Here is a 20,701-nt window from a genome sequence, read left to right as displayed (position 1 = left end):
CAGCTTGATTTCAAAATAAGACCTTTGAAACAAAGTTCAGAGTGGCTTGTTGTGGTGTTTAAGATTCTGCTATTAGGAATTACTTTCATGAAGTCCTGACAACCCCCAAAGTTTTCTTTAAAATAGAAAACAACTATGTATCAGAAGTGAGCATTTATTTTTTATACAACATCTGTTCACCTATGGACATGGCTAATGCAGGGTTGAGCAGAGCCCTGAGGAAACTCATTTGGTGTGGACATTTGTACATTTTGCTGAAAGATGAAAAAAATTAAAGGAGTGTGGGAACAGGGGAATGAATTGAATATGTCACCAATGCCTCAGTGTGATACTCAGTCAGCACTAGTCTTGTTAGCATGGTTTGTTTTTATGGCAGCTGTGGAAAATGTGCAGAGAGTAAAAGCAAGCTGACATTTCTAGAGTTCTCTAGGCTTCCCAGCCTGCCAAATAGGCAGACACTGTAGACACATTTGTGCATAAGCTCTGGTTGGAATGATCCTCTGGCCCTATGTAGAGTTTTGCTCATAGTCATAGAGGTATAGAAAGTTAAAATGTGGAAGTGTCAGCAAATCCAGTGTGTAGACCGAGGCCTTTTATGTTGGGCTGCATCATCTAGCTTCACTAAATGATTTCAGGACCACCCCATACTTTTTTCCTCCGCAAACAAGTGAGTTATGAATACTGCAAAGCTCAATAGTTCTTCAGAGGAAAGAAAAGAGAAAACAATAGTACAAATATGATGTCAATAAAAGACCAGCAAGTTCTGAGACTACATAGGAAGCTTTTTGCTGTAGAATCTAGAAGGTGAAGTTCTCAGCATGTGTTTTGTGTTCTGCTTCTTATTGAGGACCCCTTCAAGGTACTAGGCCTCCATTTGCCCGTAGCTTCTACACAGGTCACAGCCAAGCTGAGCTTCTAGTGGCTTCTTGTCTTGTAGCTTCCTTTCTAGTAGTGACATGGTCAGTAGTTGTTCTTCACTTAGTGTCACAATTCCCAAGCTCAGCCTGTGAATGTGGCTGGATGGCTGTCACTCCTAGGTTAATAGTTTAATTGCTATCCAAAGGCAGATTGTGGGCAGGGAAGGAATCAACAAAGCAATCACTTGCAGAGCTCCAGTAAATCATTCTTCATTAGGAAATGCCACATGTGGAGAGAGCTACAGCCTTTGGAAATTGTTAGGGGGTGGAGTTAGAAATCCTATGGCTCTTTCAGATGGGCAGGTGCTAGCATACCATCTTCATGCTTGTCACTAATTAGATTAGTTTGACTCCTTCTTTGGTTTTCTTCATATTTTATAATCCACATGAAAATCATGAATTTTGAAACTTGGTAAGACAGCGCTTTTGAAAGGGAGCACTTTTGGCTGTTTGATGCAAATCTGTTTCTTTTTAGAGGGACAGGGGCATTTGGATTGGACTTCTGGTGTTACGGCCAGACATGGTAAAATCTGTGCCCAGAATTAGAAATGAATAAAATGAATTACCAAGTGCTGGGGCCACCGGAGTCTACTTCTAATCTTACAAATAGGTCACATTCTAGGAAGCAATGACTCGGCCTGGCGGGACTAGTGAATTAAAATGGAGAGCCAAAGTTAGTGTTGAGACTTAAAGGGTCAGACAAACTTCTCTTTCTCAGAATGCAGGAATGGGAGAAGTCTATTGGGTGCAGTAACTAGTCATTTTTCTGTCATATGATGGATTAAGTAGGACTACTACCAAGATTGCTGTTTTGCTCAGAGAGAATATTCAGGGACCAAGAACTCCAATCAATTTCCCCTCCCAGTTGGTATGCTCCTGCCATAAAACACTTCAATGTAGCAGAAGTAGTTTTCCCCCAAGAAGGCTGTTAGAAACATATTCTGTATTAACCTCGTTCCTATCCCCAAAAACAAATGAAGTCAGAGGTGAGGACATAGGATAAGAACCTGAATGCTCTCTAAGAATGGCTACTATTGTTACATTTTTTTCCAGATGGTAGTGAGCAGATGAATGAAGACTCTGTCTCTATCAATCCTTTCCACACACTCTACTCTTGTTAGCAGTCAAAACCCAAGCATACATTACTTCTTGACTTATACTCTCTTATTTCAATAAGAATCAATAAAACAGAGTGGAGGGGCATTTGATCCTCTCTTACTATTTAACTTTCAACCAGCCCCTCTAGGGAATGCTCTTTAGTTGATAATGCCATTTCTTGGATAAAGGCATTGCAAAAGGTTATTTAACTAAACATCTTAAAAAGTGGGACTTAAACACAAGATTTCTTCTGGGCAAGAAAAATTATGACAACTCTCTCTTGCATTCCCTACCACATCCTGTCTGTTCCTGAATTTTCTGGACGCCCACCCCAATACCACCATCACCTCATCTGTGAAATTAAATACCACGCTAAAGCTGGCAGGACCTTTGGTGGAACCTATTTCAAACCTGTTATTTTATAAATTTGCCAATGGAAAGCCAGAATGGTTAAGAGACTAACCCAAGGTCACAGATGTCAGCAGGGCAAAACAAGCCCAGAACCTAGACAACAGGGTCTACTGCTTCCTCTATTATTCAAGGCTCTTTCTTGAAGAGTATGATACAGATGTCAGATAGTTTCTCTCCATATTGATTCTAGGAATAGAGAAGCATTGTGGTCTGACTCTTCTAGATGCTTCAGCAAGGGTAAGATAATGACTTTAGGAAAATCTATGAGCTGAGGTCACCCTGATTTTGAGTTTGGGCAAATATTAATTACTGCTTCCTTATTTTTCTATTTTGATACTTGCTGAATGAAGTCCTGGAATATCACAGCATTCCTTTTGTGTTTTGTTTCCCCATCTCTACAATGAGGTATTTGGGTTGATTTGTCTTTCAGATCCATTTCAGTTTTAGCAAAACTTAGTTCTTCGACAGTCATCCCACAGTTAGCACAGAAATTTCCCTCAACTCAATATGAAGGAACCAGGGTTTCAGTACTGATTCTGATTGACTCTTTCAAGTTGAGCCAGAACCTCAGTAGGACATTGAACCAATGCTGTATAGCAACTATAGGTAGAAGAGCTATTATTTGCTAATTTACCGGGAATGACCTGGGTTTCACACTGTGAACCTGGCCTGGAAACTAGGACAATATCCCTGCTGAGTCCTCAAGAGCTTAAAAATTAACAATCAGTATCTGCTTTGGCATCCTATGGGATGCAGCTCATGGCAAGCTTGGCCATGGGTCTGGCTACTCTACCTGCAGAGAATAATGCCTGTCTTCTGGTCTCAAGCTCAATTTGTTTGTCCCTTACTGCTGACTGGTAAAGCTTCCTTCTAAAGCTATCTTCAGGGACAGATGTTGATTCCTTTAAATACATGTTTCTCTAAATCTTCTGGTCAGAATGGGAGAGATCCAGACATACAGAGTGCAATTCTCACTTTTCATTTTTGGAGAAATCATGATTTCACCATGTGTTCTTCACATTGCTCCATTTCCCTGTGTTCTATCTATAAAACTTCAGAAGTAACTTTTCAGGACATTTATTTAGCCCTTCCAAATCTTAGTCATTCCTTAAGGTCAAATCAATGTAATGATAAAATTGTCTCTAAAGGAGCCATGAATGCATAATGAGTAGCACATGATTTATTTTCCTTCTTCAAATGTATTCAAAGTTTTGTCAGAACTAGAGAATAGGTTATGCTTTTAGCTTACTCTGAGGCTTCTGTGTGACAATTTGGGTTTAGCCCATTAAAACATAATGATTTAGCAGTGAAACCTACCTCTTTTTGGAGTCAGTTTTGCTTTCTTGCACTCTAGGCCTCTAGAATTTATTGATATTTCTATCAGGCTATATATATGCAGACCTTTACTGGGGTAGAATTCACTCCTGGTGAGTGGTAAAAACTTTGGACCAGTTGCTCATGGTGACATGAAGATAAAGAGACAGGAGGCTCATAAAGACTAAATCAAATCCTGTCTAGGCCACAGGGTGAGACCCTGCCTTGAAACCAAACCAAAGCAACCATTTGAAACATAAAAAGTATCACAAATTCTTTCACCACACCACTGGAAAAAGAAAGATCTCTCGGGTAATAAGTGCTACAAAAATACATGTTTTAAAAGCCATTTAAGTGAGTTGGTGACACAGCTATGATTGAGAGATTGTACCATAGAACAGAGAGCCAGTCTTTTATGGAATCATGATAGCAGGGGTTTCTCACCTCTGCGCATCATTTATTTGCATGCCCAGTCATCTGAGGAAAAACCATGTAGTGGGGGATTGTTAGGACTGAGTGTGGAGTCATTCTATAGAACAAGAAGATAGTCTGGGGTTAAGATGGTTTTATAACAGGGATTCCTAAATTCAATGCCTGAGTTTCAGTCTTTTCAAAATAATGGGTTTTGGAATTGGTTTTGGGGAAACAAAACAATAAAATAAAGTTAGAATAATGTGTAGAATAATGTTCATATTATGGTTTCTAAGGACTAACTGACTTGAAATTCAAATGTGAAAATTTCAATCCTTTGACTTAAAAGTCTGTGAGTTACATTTGACTGACCTCATCATTTCCCTGCCTGAGAAGACACTATGAAGAGGTATACAGAGTGATCTGAAGAAGTAGATGGGAGAGAAAGGAGATGTTGCCAAAGGGGAAACACAATTAGGGGATTTTGCAGATAGCACCTGACCCAACAATATTGCTGCCTTAATTTACTACCTTTTGAAAAACTACTGTTCAAAACTCAAATAAACTAATAAATATTCTATGCATCCTTCTATTACCCTGGTAAGAACTCTTTGGCTCATGTAATGAATGCTGCTCTTTCCTGGTTAGACAGAAAACAGCAGGAAAACAGCCTCATCCCTAGGCCTCATGGCCTAAATTGGCCCAGGAGGGAAGCCCAGGAGATGAGCATTTTCCTCTGACTCCATGTGTGGCTGCTAGCCAGTCTCCAAACAGCTTTAGTTTCCTTGTAAGTCAAACCAAGATAAATATCTTCTCTTCCCTTCTTACCCTCACTACATTGCAAAGCTTCACTTTTGCCACCTTCATTAACCTTTTCCAGAGATCAACAGAAGAAAGCATCGGAGAATTTTTAAGATGAACTATTTGAGCTATTAGCACTGTCTTCATCTAGGAGAACTGAGGTCACATGAGGAGAAAGGAGAGTGTAACAAGGTGTGATAATAGCGAACACAACAAACTCACTCAGGAGGCAATGTTTGTAGTGGAAAGGAAACACCAAAGAGGGTTTGGGATTGGGGTGCAAGGGAGACAAGTCCACAATTGGGACCAGATGCCATCAGAAGCTAATGACCTGACAAACACCATCCTCATAAAACAAATTCTTTTAAAAGGAAGTAAATGGAAACATAAGCTAGTGAAAGAATTTGTAGCAGCTGCCATGAAACCATTTCTCACTTTATAAACAGATTTGGGCTTGCTCCCCCATACTCCACCCCCAGTTATGGCCCTGCTTCATAACACCTTTCCCTTTTTTGTGCTCTTTGTCTTGTGTTCTTCTCTGCTGCCAATACTGGATACACTTCTGGTGTTAGATAGATGCTCATAAAACCAACAATAAATGTAGTTGATGGAAAGAAGCTCATGCACAGTACTTACTTCCTGTCCTGCCTCAGCATGTGCTTGTCCTTTATGATGCATTGGATAAATTCACCCTAAACGGCATGTGCTCTTTCATACATGCTGAAGAAGATACAGTTTGTAGGTGAATAACATGTAGCATTTATGGATTTGAAGTTCTTTGGTACTATAAAGGACATCTTCTGATCTCATCCTAAGGACAGTCAGGGTTTGACTGCCTTATCCAGCTGTTGAGTAAAGACTCAGAGACAGCCTCATTCCTTATATTGCATACCCTATGGTCAGCAATGGATCTGGGAAATTCATACTGACTCATTTACAGTCCTGCTTTGCTCAGTTTTTATTTCTCCTTTCTGTTATTGGGCTGCATAGATGTTACATCATCATAGAGAATAACTATTGGATAAGACAGCAAAATGATATTGTCACATCATTCATCTTCCACCCTCTACCTCTCAGGCATGCACAAAAGAAATGAGAGTGTCACTGGAATAGTGTTTAAATCCTATCCATTAGGGACATCCATTTATCACAGTCAGATCAAATCCTTTTTTAGGGGCTACTTCTTTTTAAATCATCTCAATTACAGTAGGATATATATATATATATATATGTATATATATATATATATATACATATATATATATATATATATTTAATGACACTTAATTTGCTATATTCTTATGCTGTTGTCTAATTATTTAATCAAGTCATTGATCACTAATATAAACCAAGGACAAGTAGAGCACATTATTGGTGATGAGTGATAGTTACTTTCTCTAATGATATTACCACTGGCAAAAATATCAAGAGTAAGAAAATATATTGTTAGTCTCTCTCACTGCACTAAGTTCCTTAAAGGCATGGTATTTTTTAAATCATCAGTTTTCAGTCCAACCTCTTGCAAAGAATATGTCCTTTTATTGTAAGATAATTCCATTCTAGCACACACATACAGATACTCTTGCTGAAGAGAAAGTCTGTTTTACCAACTGGTAGCTGCATGGGGAACGTGCTCAAATCATGCAGCCCAGAGCCTTCCCATTCATTGTCTTTTATGTACAATAAAACACATCCTTATTGACACACTTTTGTTAACAAGAAAAGTTATTGAGAAGCAAAACTACAGTAGCCAAAAAGTGAGATTAGTACATTTAGGAACTTTTCTAGATCCTGGCACTAAGGATTTGATTGATTAGGTATTTGTCCCCATTTTAGCAGGTGTTACAAGGGTTTATATACTGGTCAGAATGGTTCCTCTATCATGACATCAGTGATGCTAAGGTCTTTAGGCCTGAATGATTAATTCAGGATAGTTGAATCATTGGAGGATAATTTTCTTTTTTTGTGATTTAAATATTTTCCATTGTAGTAACATTGACTAAGTTTGCTATCTGAAATAGAAAAAAAATAATTAAGCAAGCTTTAATTGTGTCTACTATAGTCAAAAATTTGGTGATTTAAATTTGGGTGATAAAAAGTATTTCTTTTCCAGAAGGTCATACTCCAGTTGTGAGATTAAGGACACAATCAGATAATAATTTTCTTGTGGGTAAATGAATAACTAAACTGATTTAAGAACAAGAAAATGCATACCTAACAAGATCAAATAAATTAATTAATAGAAGGGAGTTGTTTTTATACTTTTACTAAGAGATTTGAAGGAAGAAAGTAAATGCAGGAGGGTTGCTTCTTGGAGTAGGAAGGCCGTTTAGAAATCTCATTAAATGGAAAAAAGTGTGGAAATGAGAGAAATGAAAAAGAAAGGAGCCTAATAGGAAACAGATACTGACATGGGGTTGGCCCTTTGGTAGTAGGACAGCAAAGGGGCTAACCTGGGAATAGCATCAACCTTGTAAAGAGACATGTAAAGCTTCTCCTATGAGGGAAAGAATTGAAACATCAGGGTGTGAATTACTTACTCCGTATCATACAAGTATTGAATGGTGGGGCCAGGACTAAGGTCTGGAGCGAATGTTTTATTTAAACTCTGCTTCCTTTGTGTCTGGAGGCTACACTCTTCTTGTTCTACTGTCTGTTGCATCATTGCTGCTATTATAGTCCAAGCTCTGTAATCTCCTTGAACCTTGGGGCATTTATATATCTCTCACTAATGGTCCAAGAAGCAATTCTCTGCTAAGGAGATATCTCTGAAAGTCTCTGCCACAATGCCTGGCATGTGATGGATATTCAATTCATACCGGTAGGTTTCCTTAGCCTGTGCCCCTTTCAGTGTTATGTGTCCATAGTCAAAGTGTTTGCATACAAACTAGTGTGTGATCTCAGATACTCAACAATACTCAACTTCCACACAGGCACTCTGGGACTTTCTTTTTATCATCTATCTAAAGAGCCAATGCCTGATGAAACCAGGAGTCTCTAGGATCCATTTTTGAAATTTGTCCTGGGTCTATTCTGATTGCTTGGAGCCTAGAAATATTGTTGTTTAATATTTCAAGTGTCCTTCCTTCATCTATTGGTTTCTGAGATTATCTAGGACATTTGGGAACCCATTTTCTACCTCATCCCTTCATCACAGATTCTCCGGGAAGGACCACAGAAAGTTAGCTGTCATGGTTTACATTTACCACACCACATATTTCTCAGGGAGATAGAAGAAAGTGATGAGTTCCACTTAGGCTGTGAGGGAAATCCTTCTGCGCTTTAGGTGTTCTGTTCAGAGATGTATATTGCTGCCACTTGGGCTTTAACTAAGGATGCTTCCACTTCTGTCGCCCCCAGTTGTGCCCAACGACCATGTGGAAAACAGGGAAGATGCACGCCATTGCTACTTGACCATGCAGATGTGGTAAATTGTACCTCCAGTGGCCCAGGTCACATGAAGTGTGCTATCACTTGTCAAAGGGGGTATGTCCTTCAGACCAGCAGTGGGCAGTACCTCAGGATGATGCAGGTGAGTTGGAAGCTGACAATCAGAAGGAATGAGTTCCTGGGTCAATAAGCTATCTATTCTCTTCTCTTTCTTGATGGGCTGGGAAAAGTGGGTGTTTTAAAATCTTCAAGAGCAAAAACTCCAGGAAAGCAAAAAGAAACATGGTGGTACTGAAGTTCAAGATGTCTAAACATATGAAACTCCTATTTCCTAAGGTGTTAACATACTCACTGTGCGGGCAGTATATATAAGTGTTTATTCAAAATTCCCTTGCTGTGTCTTCTTAACATTGAGAATATCTCAAAGTAGACCTGTTCCTAGTTCACAGATAAATAGACTGCTGTCAACTTGTCTGAGATTCATGGGGGGAATATAACTATATTGTACCCCAAAATATTAAATCTACTGTCAAGGCAGGGGTTGTTTCCCTCCTTTTACATACCACACCCCAAATTTCAACTGCACCATTTTCAGGATTTTGGGTAGCCTAGGGTTAGTAGAATGTACTAGGTGAAGAGTATCATTCAAGAGACAGATGTAGGCAAATTTTTTGTCTCCATTATCTTTTAGGTATACAACAGTAAGAACAACCAAAATAAATAATCCCTTTAAATTTATTTCTGCATTTATAATTTTTTCAAAAAGAAGTATTGAACTTGTTGAGTTACTACAATAGTTGATGAGCCTTATTATAAGCTTCTGTGGAATAATAGGTATTGACAGCTCTCATTACAAGCTTTTTATAGTAAAAACAAGATAAACTCTCTCTAACTAGGGGCTTATTTCCCATTTCCCTTTGAGAAAGCTTACAGCAGTGGACAGGGAAATTTTAAGCATAAATGAACCATTGGAAAACAAGATCACATCATAAGATAGTGGAAGTATATACAAGGTAAATTGCCATTATGCTTGAAGAGAGAGCCAGGAACATGCATGATCATGGAAAAAAGAATAGCACATCATTTCTATTCAGGCAATAATTGTTTGAGAAATAGAAATGCTTTAGTTTTGTGCCATTTGATTTCTTTTTGTTGTTGTTTTGTTTTTTGAGGCAGGATTTCTCTGTATTGCTTTGGAGCCTATCCTGGAACTAGCTCTGTAGACCAGGCTGGCCTTAAACTCATGGAGATCCACCTGCCTATGCCTCCTGAGTGCTGGGATTAAAGGTATGTGCCACCAATGCCCAGCTGATTTTTGCTTTCTTAACAATTTTAGAACCCATGGAAGAATTTCACTGTTTTAGGCATGGTCAGAAGTTAAAGACACAATTTTGAATTTGAGAAAGTTTCATGAAATCACCCAGACAGGAATAGCTTTATGGAAGCTTGAGGCATCAAATTCCTGACACAGAAAGATCTTCTATCACCTGTTCTTAACTCAGGCAAAAGATTCTTCATGCTGAAAACACAGTAGGAATAACTCAACAAGTTAGGGACTAAATTCATGTGTGTGGTTTGTTAAGGAGAGCAGAGCAGAAAGGCTATGTTTGTGGAGCATTAAAGTTGGACTAATCTAAAACAAAATGGGCAATACCCAAAAAAGCCAAGAGAAAAGCCAGGAATTACACATGGAGTTTTAGAGACAGTGTTTAAATGATTAGTGGTTTGCTGCAGTTTGAACCAGACCTCCCAACTGTGCTAAGTGTGAGAAGAACCTGGTTAGAGAGAGGATGGAGATCACATTTGCCAAACACATGGTGGAGTAAGCAATGGCGCTCTGCAGCTGACCAGCCACTGTCACCCGACTCTGGCCCCATGCAGGAAATTGTACAATCCCGGCTCATGATCACAAGACAGTGGGGATATTTGCTTTCTGTTGACATGAGAACTGAAGCTAAATAGAAAAAATGTGTCTGGCTTTGACTTGGATCCTTCTGGCTGGCAATAGGGACACGCTGGGAAGCTGAGAAAAACACTAAGCTAAGATGTAGTGTCATGGGTGATAGGTAACTTCAGCAGTCATTGGACCTTTGGCTTGTGTCCCAGTGTGGTCACCTGATGGGATGACCTGCAGTTTCATCATAGAAACTCTTCTGTCTGTCTTTGATCTTTATCCCCATGGCCAGATGCTTGTTTTTTCCCAAATGAGCCATAAGTTTCACAGTCACTAAGTCCCTGTTCATCTCATATCTGGCTGGATGCCTTCTTCTCTTCTTCTCCCACCTCCCCTACGCTGCTCAAAAGTCCTGATGATCTTTCAAGTCCTGTACCCATCTCAAGTTCTTTCTGCCTGAGGGTAACAGTCCCTCTTCCTGGTTCCTTGGGTTCTGTGCTTAATGCTCATGCAATACCTGATGACAGAGTTATTTCTCTAGAGTTATTGCTTTCTTCTGGGATTTTTTTATTTCTCTTGTTTCTAATTTATATTCTTTTTGCTGTTTTCTCTCTAATCATTGGAGAAGACTATAGGACTATTTTGGACCAAATTAAAGTGTATTGTTAGCATCTGACAACTTTTGTTCCTATTGTTTTCTTGGCCACTGTTTCAGTGATTTGCTCCACTTTTAGTCCCCCAGAAACCATCTTGTTCAGTGCCGGACCAGGCCTTCTCACATAATGGCAATGGCCCTAATTTTGGGAACATGGCTAGACTTACTCCCACTTACCAGAGGTAGGATAGAAGCACCTGTGTGTATTAACTCTCTTAGGTACTGTTCACCATTCTGGAAAATGATAATCATTTTTAGTAGCTTAGTATGTTTATTAATAAGGGTACCAGTAGGAAGTAGATGACATATAACTTATTTGCATGGTACTGAGCAATCTAGTCATCATCCATGTGTTTTAGTGTTTGTATCAAAAGGGAAAGGATTGTTTTGGGTATGAAAATTAAACAATGTACTGAAAGTATTCTATTAGTTATGAAATTCAATACATATGCTATGTTTGGTGCTATGTCTTATTTCTTATATCTTTTAATTTGAGTTTTTGAGAGAGCATCTCACTCTCTAGCGCAGTTTAATGTCAAATTCACAGCACCTTGCTCCAAAGCAGGTAATTTAAGAGGCATTTATAAGCAGACTTCTTAAAAAGATGTAGGTAGGATTTAAGGATGTGCCATTCGATGTGCAATACCCCAGAGTGATGGGGTTGGCTCTGTGGAACAGCAGATAGATACTATAGGATCAAAGACCAGAACAAAGTAGAGAAGATAGTCACTGGGTGAGTCAGTCTGCAGCCATCCCTTCTGCAGGGAACAGGGAGATAAGCAAGCAGGGCTTCCTCTTTGTCATCTCCAGTCTGCCCCCAGGCCCCAGAATAGGAATTTAAATACCAATAGGAGGCTTGAGATCCTAAACTCCGAGACAGTTGTACTGAAAATAGATAGGTCAGAGCAAGGAAAGGACAGCCTGAAGATGAAGCTTGGAAGAGCAGTGACTCTCTGGTACAAGCAGGCTCCCTTCATCAGCATCCCCCCAAGCAGCGAGTCACAGGAAAGGACACAGGCAGATTGGTTACATAAATGACCACTAAGACCCTTCCAAAGCCAGGAAGCAAATCTGATAGCCATTATATGTGACTTTGACAGAAGTAAACTCTCTGTTTTCAGAAAGGGATTCTCCTCACTTGTTCCTCTGGCCACTGGGACAAGGATGTGAGCTGTGTGCACATTGACTGTGGTGTCCCTGACTCTTCCTTGGTGAATTATGCAAACTTCTCCTGCTTGGAGGGTACTGACTTTCAGAAACGCTGTTCCATCTCATGTGTCCCACCAGCCAAGCTCCAAGGTATTGTCTGTCCAACTGGGGAACTGAAAGTGATCTCTCTTCATTCCCTTACACTTTAGGGTACCTTTGTACTATTTTTTTTAACCCATATATGCTTCAAAATAGCTATTCTCTAATATTTTCCTCCAATAACACAAAATCCCCTCAGATATCACTATTTTTGTTCCTAACACATATGTAGAGATGTCCTAGATTAGGGTGTCATTAATAATGAATGAAACTTCGTCTTTGTTTCTTATTTTTATATGAATTCTCAGAATAAGGCCAATCAGCACAATTGTCCTGATAATATTAACAACCAAGGTACATCTTATTAAGTTTTAATGTGTACATTGTGCATCAGATATGTTTTGTTTTATTTTGTAAATTAAGAGAACACTGTTACACCATGTATCCATGGCTGTGTGGCTACTTGAGATGAAGAGGTGCTGGGCCAGGATCTAACTCACCACCACACCTTGTCCTTTAGCTATACTTCTCAGCCTTCAGTATGTCACACAATGACACATTGCCTATGAAGATTCCTTAACCTTACTCTGACATGTGGTTTAGTAGATTGGCAGGCTAGTGATGTTAATGCTGCCAGTCCTAGGTTACATTTGGAGAAACCAGATTATAGCAGGTCATGTGATATGGTATTAAAACTCAGAATTCTGTATCCAAATTACCTATCTCAAATCTAGACACTACTATGGGGAGACCCCATTTCCTTATCTACCTGATAGGGGATAGCCAGAATCTATTTGATAGGGTTTTTTGCTGTTTGCAATTTACATGTATTTGCACAAGCAGAACACTTAGAACACTGGCATATAATCATCAACAAGTGCCAACTGTCATTATTTTAATACCACCCATGTTACTACTAATCCTATGTTTTTGCTACTGTAGGTAGGAAGAGAGGCAACGATTTGGTTGGTAGCTCTTCTTCCATTGAGACTAGGGACTCTTTATGTGATGCTATGGTATGTGAGATCTTGCCAACAGCTGTAGAGTAAGAACCTACATGATCATCATTTGATGGGAAGATTTTAGAGACACTCCTCAACAAAGAATAATGGGACATGAAGAGAGCCAATATATTTGTTTATTGCCTAGGTTTTTGTTCTTTGTCTATGTACTATCTGTTATGAGAATCATGTGATTCTCTTTCCTGGAGTCAGGACTGAGCCCGTGGCTGACCTGTCTTGAAGATGGACTCTGGTCTCTCCCTGAAGTCTACTGCAAGTTGGAATGTGATGCTCCTCCGGTTATTCCAAATGCCAATTTGCTCCTGCCAAATTGCCTAGAAGGCAACAACCATGATGTGGGCACCATCTGCAGATATGAATGCAAACCAGGCTACTATGTGATGGAAAGTGCGGGGAGTCAAAGCAGGAAGTAAGTGTTCATGTACTTGGTCTCATGGTTTCCTTGCCTTGCATCATGTTCCTGTTCCCTCATGGAAAATTGAAGATCATTTCTTTCTGAGATACCCACTGTTTATTGTGTTTGCTTTCCTGTATAACTTCTCTATACCTGAACAGATATATTCTTCAGTCATGACAGACAGGAGTCCAGATCTTTTCTGTAAAGATTTCCATAGTCTCATGCATATGCTTTTGGAGAAAAACTGATTTAATTGTCATTTTCTTTAGAGTTAAAATGATTAACCTCAGCTCAATATTTTGCTGTGGGTGTCTGCTTCTGCTTCCATCAGCTACTAGATGAAGGCTTTAGGATGGCAGATAAAGTAGTCATAAATCTCATTATCAGGGAAGGGCATTTAAGGTAGTCTCTCCACTATTGCCTTGATTGTTAGGTGGGTTCATCCTTGCCACTAAGGTGGCATTTCCTTAGTGCCAGATTTCTCCTAAAGCCTATAATGAATCCCTCTATTATGGTATCTCTTTTTTTGCTCTCCTTTATTCTTTGCCTGATTTAATCTTCCTGCTCCCTTATACCTACCTCTTCCCTCCTATTCCTCACTCTCTCCCCTTCTCCCCCCATGCTCCCAATTTTCTTGGGAGATCTTGTCCCTTTTGCCTTCTGTGGGTGACCATGTATGTTTTTCTTAGGGTCCTCCTTGTTTCCTAGCTTTTCTGGCAGAGTGGATTGTAGGCTGTCAATCCTTTGTTCTACGTCTAAAAACCATATATGAGTAAGTACATACCGTGTTTGTCTTTTTTGTGACTGGATTACCTCACTCAGGATGGTTTATTCCAGTTCCATCCATTTGCTTGTAAATTTCAAGATTCCATCATGTTTTTCTGCTGAATACTACAACGTTGTGTAAATGTACCACATTTTCTCCATTCTTCAGTTGAGGGGCATTTAGGTTGCTTCCAGGTTTTGGCTATTACAAATGATGCTGCTATGAACATAGTTGAACAGATGTCCTTGTTGTATGAATGTACATCTTTTGGGTATATGCCTAAGAGTGGAATTACTGGATCTTAAGGTAGACTGATCCCCATTTTCCTGAAGAAACACCATACTGATTTCCAAAGTGGCTGTACGAGTTTGCACTCCCACCAGCAGGGGAGGATGTACCCCTTTCTCCACATCCTCTGCAGTCTTTGATGTTTTTGATTTTAACCATTCTGACAGTAGTAAGATGTTATCTCAGAGTTCTTTTGATTTGCATTTCCCTGATAGCTAAGGATGCTGAGCACTTTCTTAAGTGTCTTTCAGCCATTTTAGATTCCTCTATTGAGAATGCTCTATTTAGTTCTGTTCCCTACTTTTTAATTGGATTATTTGGTGTTTTAGTAACTAGCTTCTTGAGCTAAATATTAAGCTGAACTCCTAGAATCCAGTTGCAAAGAGGGAGGAGTGATGAGCAAAGGGGTCAAGATCAGGCTGGAGACACCCACAGAAACTGCTGACCTCAACAAGGGGGGAGTTCATGGACTCCAGTCTGATAGCCAGGAAACTAGCATAGGACTGACCCATACTCCCTGAATGTGGGTGTTAGAACTAGGCAGTCTATGCGGCCTCTGGTAATGGATCAGTATTTATCCCTAGTATACAAATGGACTATGGGAGCCCATTCCACATAGGTGGTTAATCTCTCAGCCTAGACAATGGGGGAGGGCCTAGGTGCTGCTCCAAATGATATGACAGAATTTGAAGACTTCCCATGGAAGGCCTCAACCTCCCCAGGGAGCAGAAAGGGGATGGGATGGGGATTGGTGGGGAAACAGGGAGGACAGAAGGGTGCAGGAACTTGGATTGATTTATAAAACAAGCTTGTTTCAAACTTAAATAAAAAAATGACTAACCTCCTGAATATTATTTTAGGTTATCTGAGTCAAGCTCAATGCCAGCATAATTCAAAAGTAAGGTTCAGGGAGATGTTCCTGGCTTAGCCCCAGGGTGTTTATTACATGTATAGTGGATGGAAAATTTCGTTCTCTGCCTCAGGTTTCTTAACTGACAAATGGGATGACAGAACTGATGAAGGGGCTTCTCAAATGAGTTAAAGAATCCTCAGTAAGCTATTGCAACACCATTAGCTACCTCCATGGATATTTTCATCCTTCTGCTTTTTCTTCCATGAACTTTATGGAAGGGTAGCAAGAGAGTGGTGGGGCAAAATGCTCAGGGGTGAGTAAAGGGTAGAGAGATGACCGACATGTAGGGTGGAGAAGTAAGAACAGAGCATTTTAGGATAGGAGAATTAATGGTAGAGAGGCAATAGCTATTTCTCTGAGCTCATAGCTAAGCTTTATGTGGAGAAAATGAGGTTTCCACTGGGAACTCTGAGCTTTCTGCCCCTCCTCCCATTCCTATCCCTGAGTAGGAGCACTTGAGAGCCCTTTGTGGGTGAGGCTTTTCTGGCTGAGACACTGGACACATGCATCAGAATGTCACCATCCATTTGGTCTTGAACATTTACGTTTGCAAGCACCGTGCTAAGAAAAAAAATTATTTACCATGCTGTGTAAACCGATTAGATCTCAGTTTACACCTGTTTATATAGCAGGCGAAGAATTGGTAATCAGAAGTTTGCAAGTTGAGCATAAGTCACTGTTACTTGCCACTTGTGTTTACCCAGTGAACTATGGCTGCCTTGCTTTTGCTTGTGTGGAAGAAGCACAAAGCTGGACAGATGGAACCCTAAACTTCTTCTTAGGACACACACTTCAGAAAAGATGGAAGTCAGAAGAGCTGGCATGGAAGGCAATTCAAGCAATCACAGGATGATTTTACGTAGTTGCATGAAGCAGTGTATGAGTGGGGACACAGGTGCTTGAGGACTCAGGTTTGCAACCTATTTGCATGGTAATGAGCAATCTAGTATAACCAAGTGTCTTCAGTTTTGTATTCACCATGGGAAGGGGAGCCATCTTTTCTATGGGATTGTTTGGGCTATAAAAGTTGGACAATGTACTAAAACTATTCTGTAAGTTATGAAGTTCAATACATACCCTATGCTAGGTGTTGCTTCGTATTTCTTATTTGTCTATTTATTTTACTTTGGGTTTTTGAGACAGGGTCTTATTTTGTAGCCCAAGCTTGCTTTGAACTGAGAGCAATTCTCATGCCTCGGTCTTCCAAGTGCTTTGCTGTTGTATTTTTAAGAAGGAAACAACTATAAAAATCTAAGCTGAATGTATTGTCTTCTTGATTTCCTGAGATTTGTTGATGCAAGAGAAATAAAGCCTAAGTGCTGACTGGGGCTTCAGAACTCCCTGCTGGAGCTTCATCCCATTCTGCCTCCTCTGTGCCTATTTATTTAATATTAGAGGAAGACCTAGGCACTATCCCCAGGTAGTGACACCTCAAAGACAAAACCAAAAGTGGTGGATAATAGCACACTCCTGAAATATCCACTACTTGAAAGTTGAAAGCTGAATGATCAGGAGTTCAAAGCCATCTTTAGTGATATGGCAAGTTCAAGGGCAGCCTGAGCTACATTACATTATTTCTACAGCAAGCAAAGGAAATTAAGACAAGAAGCTAAAATACAAAAATAGAAACAAAGTAACAAACAAAAGACATTAAACACTTCTGAAGATCAAACAGGCTTCATGTTATGGCATGATAGCCACATGCTGCTTCCTGAAACGCCCTCCTTTTCAGCTCTGTTGTGTTTCTACCCCAATTTTCCTTCTTTCTGTCTCTTCTCATTTCCTTCCCCAGCTTTCTTCCCTCCTCTGGATTCTCCAATGGCCATTTTCTCTGCATTCTCTTTCCTTTCTCTCTTTAAAAGCAAGAATTGTTTGTTATTTTTATTTATGTGTATGTGTGAGAGACCACATGAGTTTATGTGCACAACTTGCATGCAGTTACCATTGACATGGAAGTCAGAACAGACTCAGATCCCCTAGAATTGAAGTTACAGTAGACTGTGAATCACCCAGTGTGGGTGCAGGGAACCAGGGTCCTCTGTAAGAGCAGTAAGTGTTCCTAACCACTTAGTCATCTCTCCAGTCCCCTATTTTATTTCTTAATCCATGTACTTTTCAGAGCTGAAGTTTTTTAGTCCATAGCCTTGATTGTGGTCACATGTTGATGATTCCAACCTAGTCCCATACCTGCTACTACAAACTCTTCCATTAATGGCTATAAGGGTACCCACAAGCCAAATACCTAGGGATGCAGCCACTGAGGTATCCCATCTACATCCCAGATTCCTAACTACACAAAGGAGAGTCTATAATAAATCATTTGAAATCTACACATCTCTTTGCCCTGTGATGTTGGTAGAATCTGAAGCCTGCACAGCACTCAGGACTAATGCTATGGTGTCTTGTACTATCGTCAACTAACAGTGTGTTATTAACAGCAAACAGTGTATTCTATTACTTTTGACATGTAATATGTACAATGGGTTTCTTAAGATTTGCCTCTGCTTATGTCAAGGCATATCTATACACCTGAATTTCTGGGGGGGGGGGGGAGGGTGATCCAGGCACTAGCATTTTGAAAATTTCCTTGAGTTCATTTGATGTTCATCATGCACTGACCTTGGAGAAACTTTACCCTTGTTAGGACAATGTGTACACTGGAATTTTGGTAATAAATAAGTATAAAAACAACATATATATATGTAAAAATATATATTATTGTCCTTTTATGTGGCAGATTTTTGGATATAATTTTGTATATTATTTATTTTAAAGATAATAGAGAAAACACTAACAGAATTGTAACCTCATAAACCAGTAATTATTACAAGTTTTAGTTAGCACTTATCATTCATTTGCAGTGGATAATCCACACAACTATAACCTCTTTTCATCTTTGTTTAGCTGTTTCTTCCACCTATATACCACCATTAATCACTAGGCTGTGATTTCATTAACCTGACATCCAAGAAAGTTAAATGAATGTGTTTGAATGATATATTATACAAAGACCATGTTATATTCTCTATTCTTTTTTACTCCCATGGGTGCTTTTTCTCATTATATGTTATCCTTATATGTGAAGGTTAGGTTATCCTTATTAGGGGCCCAGTTAATTCTAGATTTCTCTGGCCTTCTAACTTGTTTAACAGTCTCTCCTATAAATCATTCATCACCATATCATCTGAAAAGTAGAATAGAAGTCAGATCTTTTCAAAGAAGTTGTAAATACCCATCTTATGTACTTTTTGTGACATCAACTTTTCCAAACACACACAAATGTTCTATGAACACAACTGAAGATAGAAACTATAGGTCTCACATTATGATTGCTTTTGTTGGGTGGTAGTGTACACCTTCAATGGAGCTTTGTCCAGTCTGACTTATTGGAAGAACCTGAGAGAAGCAGAAACTAGGTATGTATTTAATCCTTCTCTATATTACAAAGAAGGACTGCTTGGTATGTCAAAAAATGAAATGACAATCATGGAGAGGATAATGATTTCTTGCTATGGGCTATGATCACTAAGAATTTTGGCTTCTTTACTACATATATTTCTCATGGTAATAATGTATTTTATTATTAAAGAAATACTAGTACAATGTCTTGTGTTAAAGTATTGTACAAATATATATATGCATACATATATATATATTTACATTTTATATTATTATCTCCAATTACAAAAAGGAAATACAGTGAAAGTTATGTGCTCATTCATCCAATAAATGGCCATATTGAGATTAAAGCCATCTTAACACCAAAGGCTATGGTTTGACCTGGTACTACTTTTGATAATGAGCAAAGAACTTCATTTTTCTGACCTCTTTTTCCACATTGTAAAATAAACTTTTACATTATTTCTAGTGCTAAAAGTTTACATTCTATTGCCTTTGTCATAGAACAAATATGATTATCTAAGATCTTGGTATGCTATCATTGAGAGGAGTACTATTATAAACACAAATACTACTACATGAACTTAGTAGGAAATACTTTAGGTAATCTTCCCAAAGAACTTAGGCTGAAAGAACAAAGTTTATAGTCATTATTTGCTGGGTTTGGTCAGTCATTCATCATTCATAACCCATGGGGCTAGATGTAGATCTCATTTGAAAATGGAATACTAGGATTTTTTTCCTCCTTAGATTTATAGACTGGTGAGAACCCTAAAAGTGCCAAAGAAGATAATTGAGTCAAAACTCTAAAAGATGTTTCTGTAGTCAAGTTTTATGTCATTGCTTACGGTGTGGGCATGGTGAGACTTGCTCTTGAATGGCAACTCTGCTTGCTCATTAGTTTTTTTATTTGAACATGTCACCGCTCTACTATTGTTAGAGTAGACTATCACTATTCTCATTCATAAGACAGAGATAATAGGATCATTTAGAAAGTCTATAAAAACTGAACATAATTTCTGGTTATTTTTCTTTGCTCTGCAATGCCTTCTACTGTTTGTCTTCATCATCACTGCCACCACCAGCTTCATTGTCACCACTGAGTCAACTATTACCACTGTCATTAGGGCCACCATTATAACTGCTACCACCACTGTTACTGCTGCCACTTTGTCACTATCACAACTATCATCACTATGACCATCATCTTCAGTGTCATCATTATTTCTAACACCTACCATAGTCATGGTCATCACTACTACCACCAATATCCTTGTTTTCTCTAACACAGAGGGAGGGTACATTTTCTTTACTATAGAAACACACACACACACACACACACACACACACACACACACACACACACATACCAAAACAAAGTTTGATGAGCTAAAAATATACACTTCCCTCCTTTAACCAGAACCTTCTCTGCAGGCTTTATATCATCCCACTTTACCATGCTGAAATGAAAGTGGACCAGGAAACAATGAAATTATATGTGGGAGAAAGTAAGTGGAAATAAAATAGCAATGGAGAGCTGGTTAGATATAAAAATTAACATAGGCATGTAATGTCAGTCTGTCTTGAAAGAGGGCCAAGGCATGTAAAGGAGGTCTTACCTTCATTTTTATTAGACTTTCTTCATCTTTGTGAATAATAGCTGGAGTTTCAATTAATTTTATTCTACTATGGGATGTGATAGGAAGCCTTGACTAATCAACTGCCAATGTGAAGTGAAACAATCTTAAAATTCCTTAAATATAATGAATTTATAACT

The 20,701-nt window shown here is 39.0% G+C and overlaps 1 protein-coding gene across 1 annotated transcript in view; it reads left to right on the top strand.

Moving 5' to 3' along the window:
• Positions 1 to 20,701, top strand: part of Pappa2 (pappalysin 2) — a 232,006-nt gene that overhangs the window by 148,105 nt on the left and 63,200 nt on the right. Inside the window, exons 14-16 of the mRNA XM_051186063.1 lie at positions 8,313 to 8,484; positions 12,013 to 12,190; positions 13,354 to 13,570. Of these exons, the coding sequence (XP_051042020.1) occupies positions 8,313 to 8,484; positions 12,013 to 12,190; positions 13,354 to 13,570 (567 nt within the window). The remainder of the gene's footprint in view (positions 1 to 8,312; positions 8,485 to 12,012; positions 12,191 to 13,353; positions 13,571 to 20,701) is intronic.

This window comes from Phodopus roborovskii, unplaced genomic scaffold, assembly GCF_943737965.1.
Source record: "Phodopus roborovskii unplaced genomic scaffold, PHOROB, whole genome shotgun sequence".
NCBI classification, from domain to species: domain Eukaryota; kingdom Metazoa; phylum Chordata; class Mammalia; order Rodentia; family Cricetidae; genus Phodopus; species Phodopus roborovskii.
This window is presented reverse-complemented; position numbering and strand designations above follow the sequence as displayed.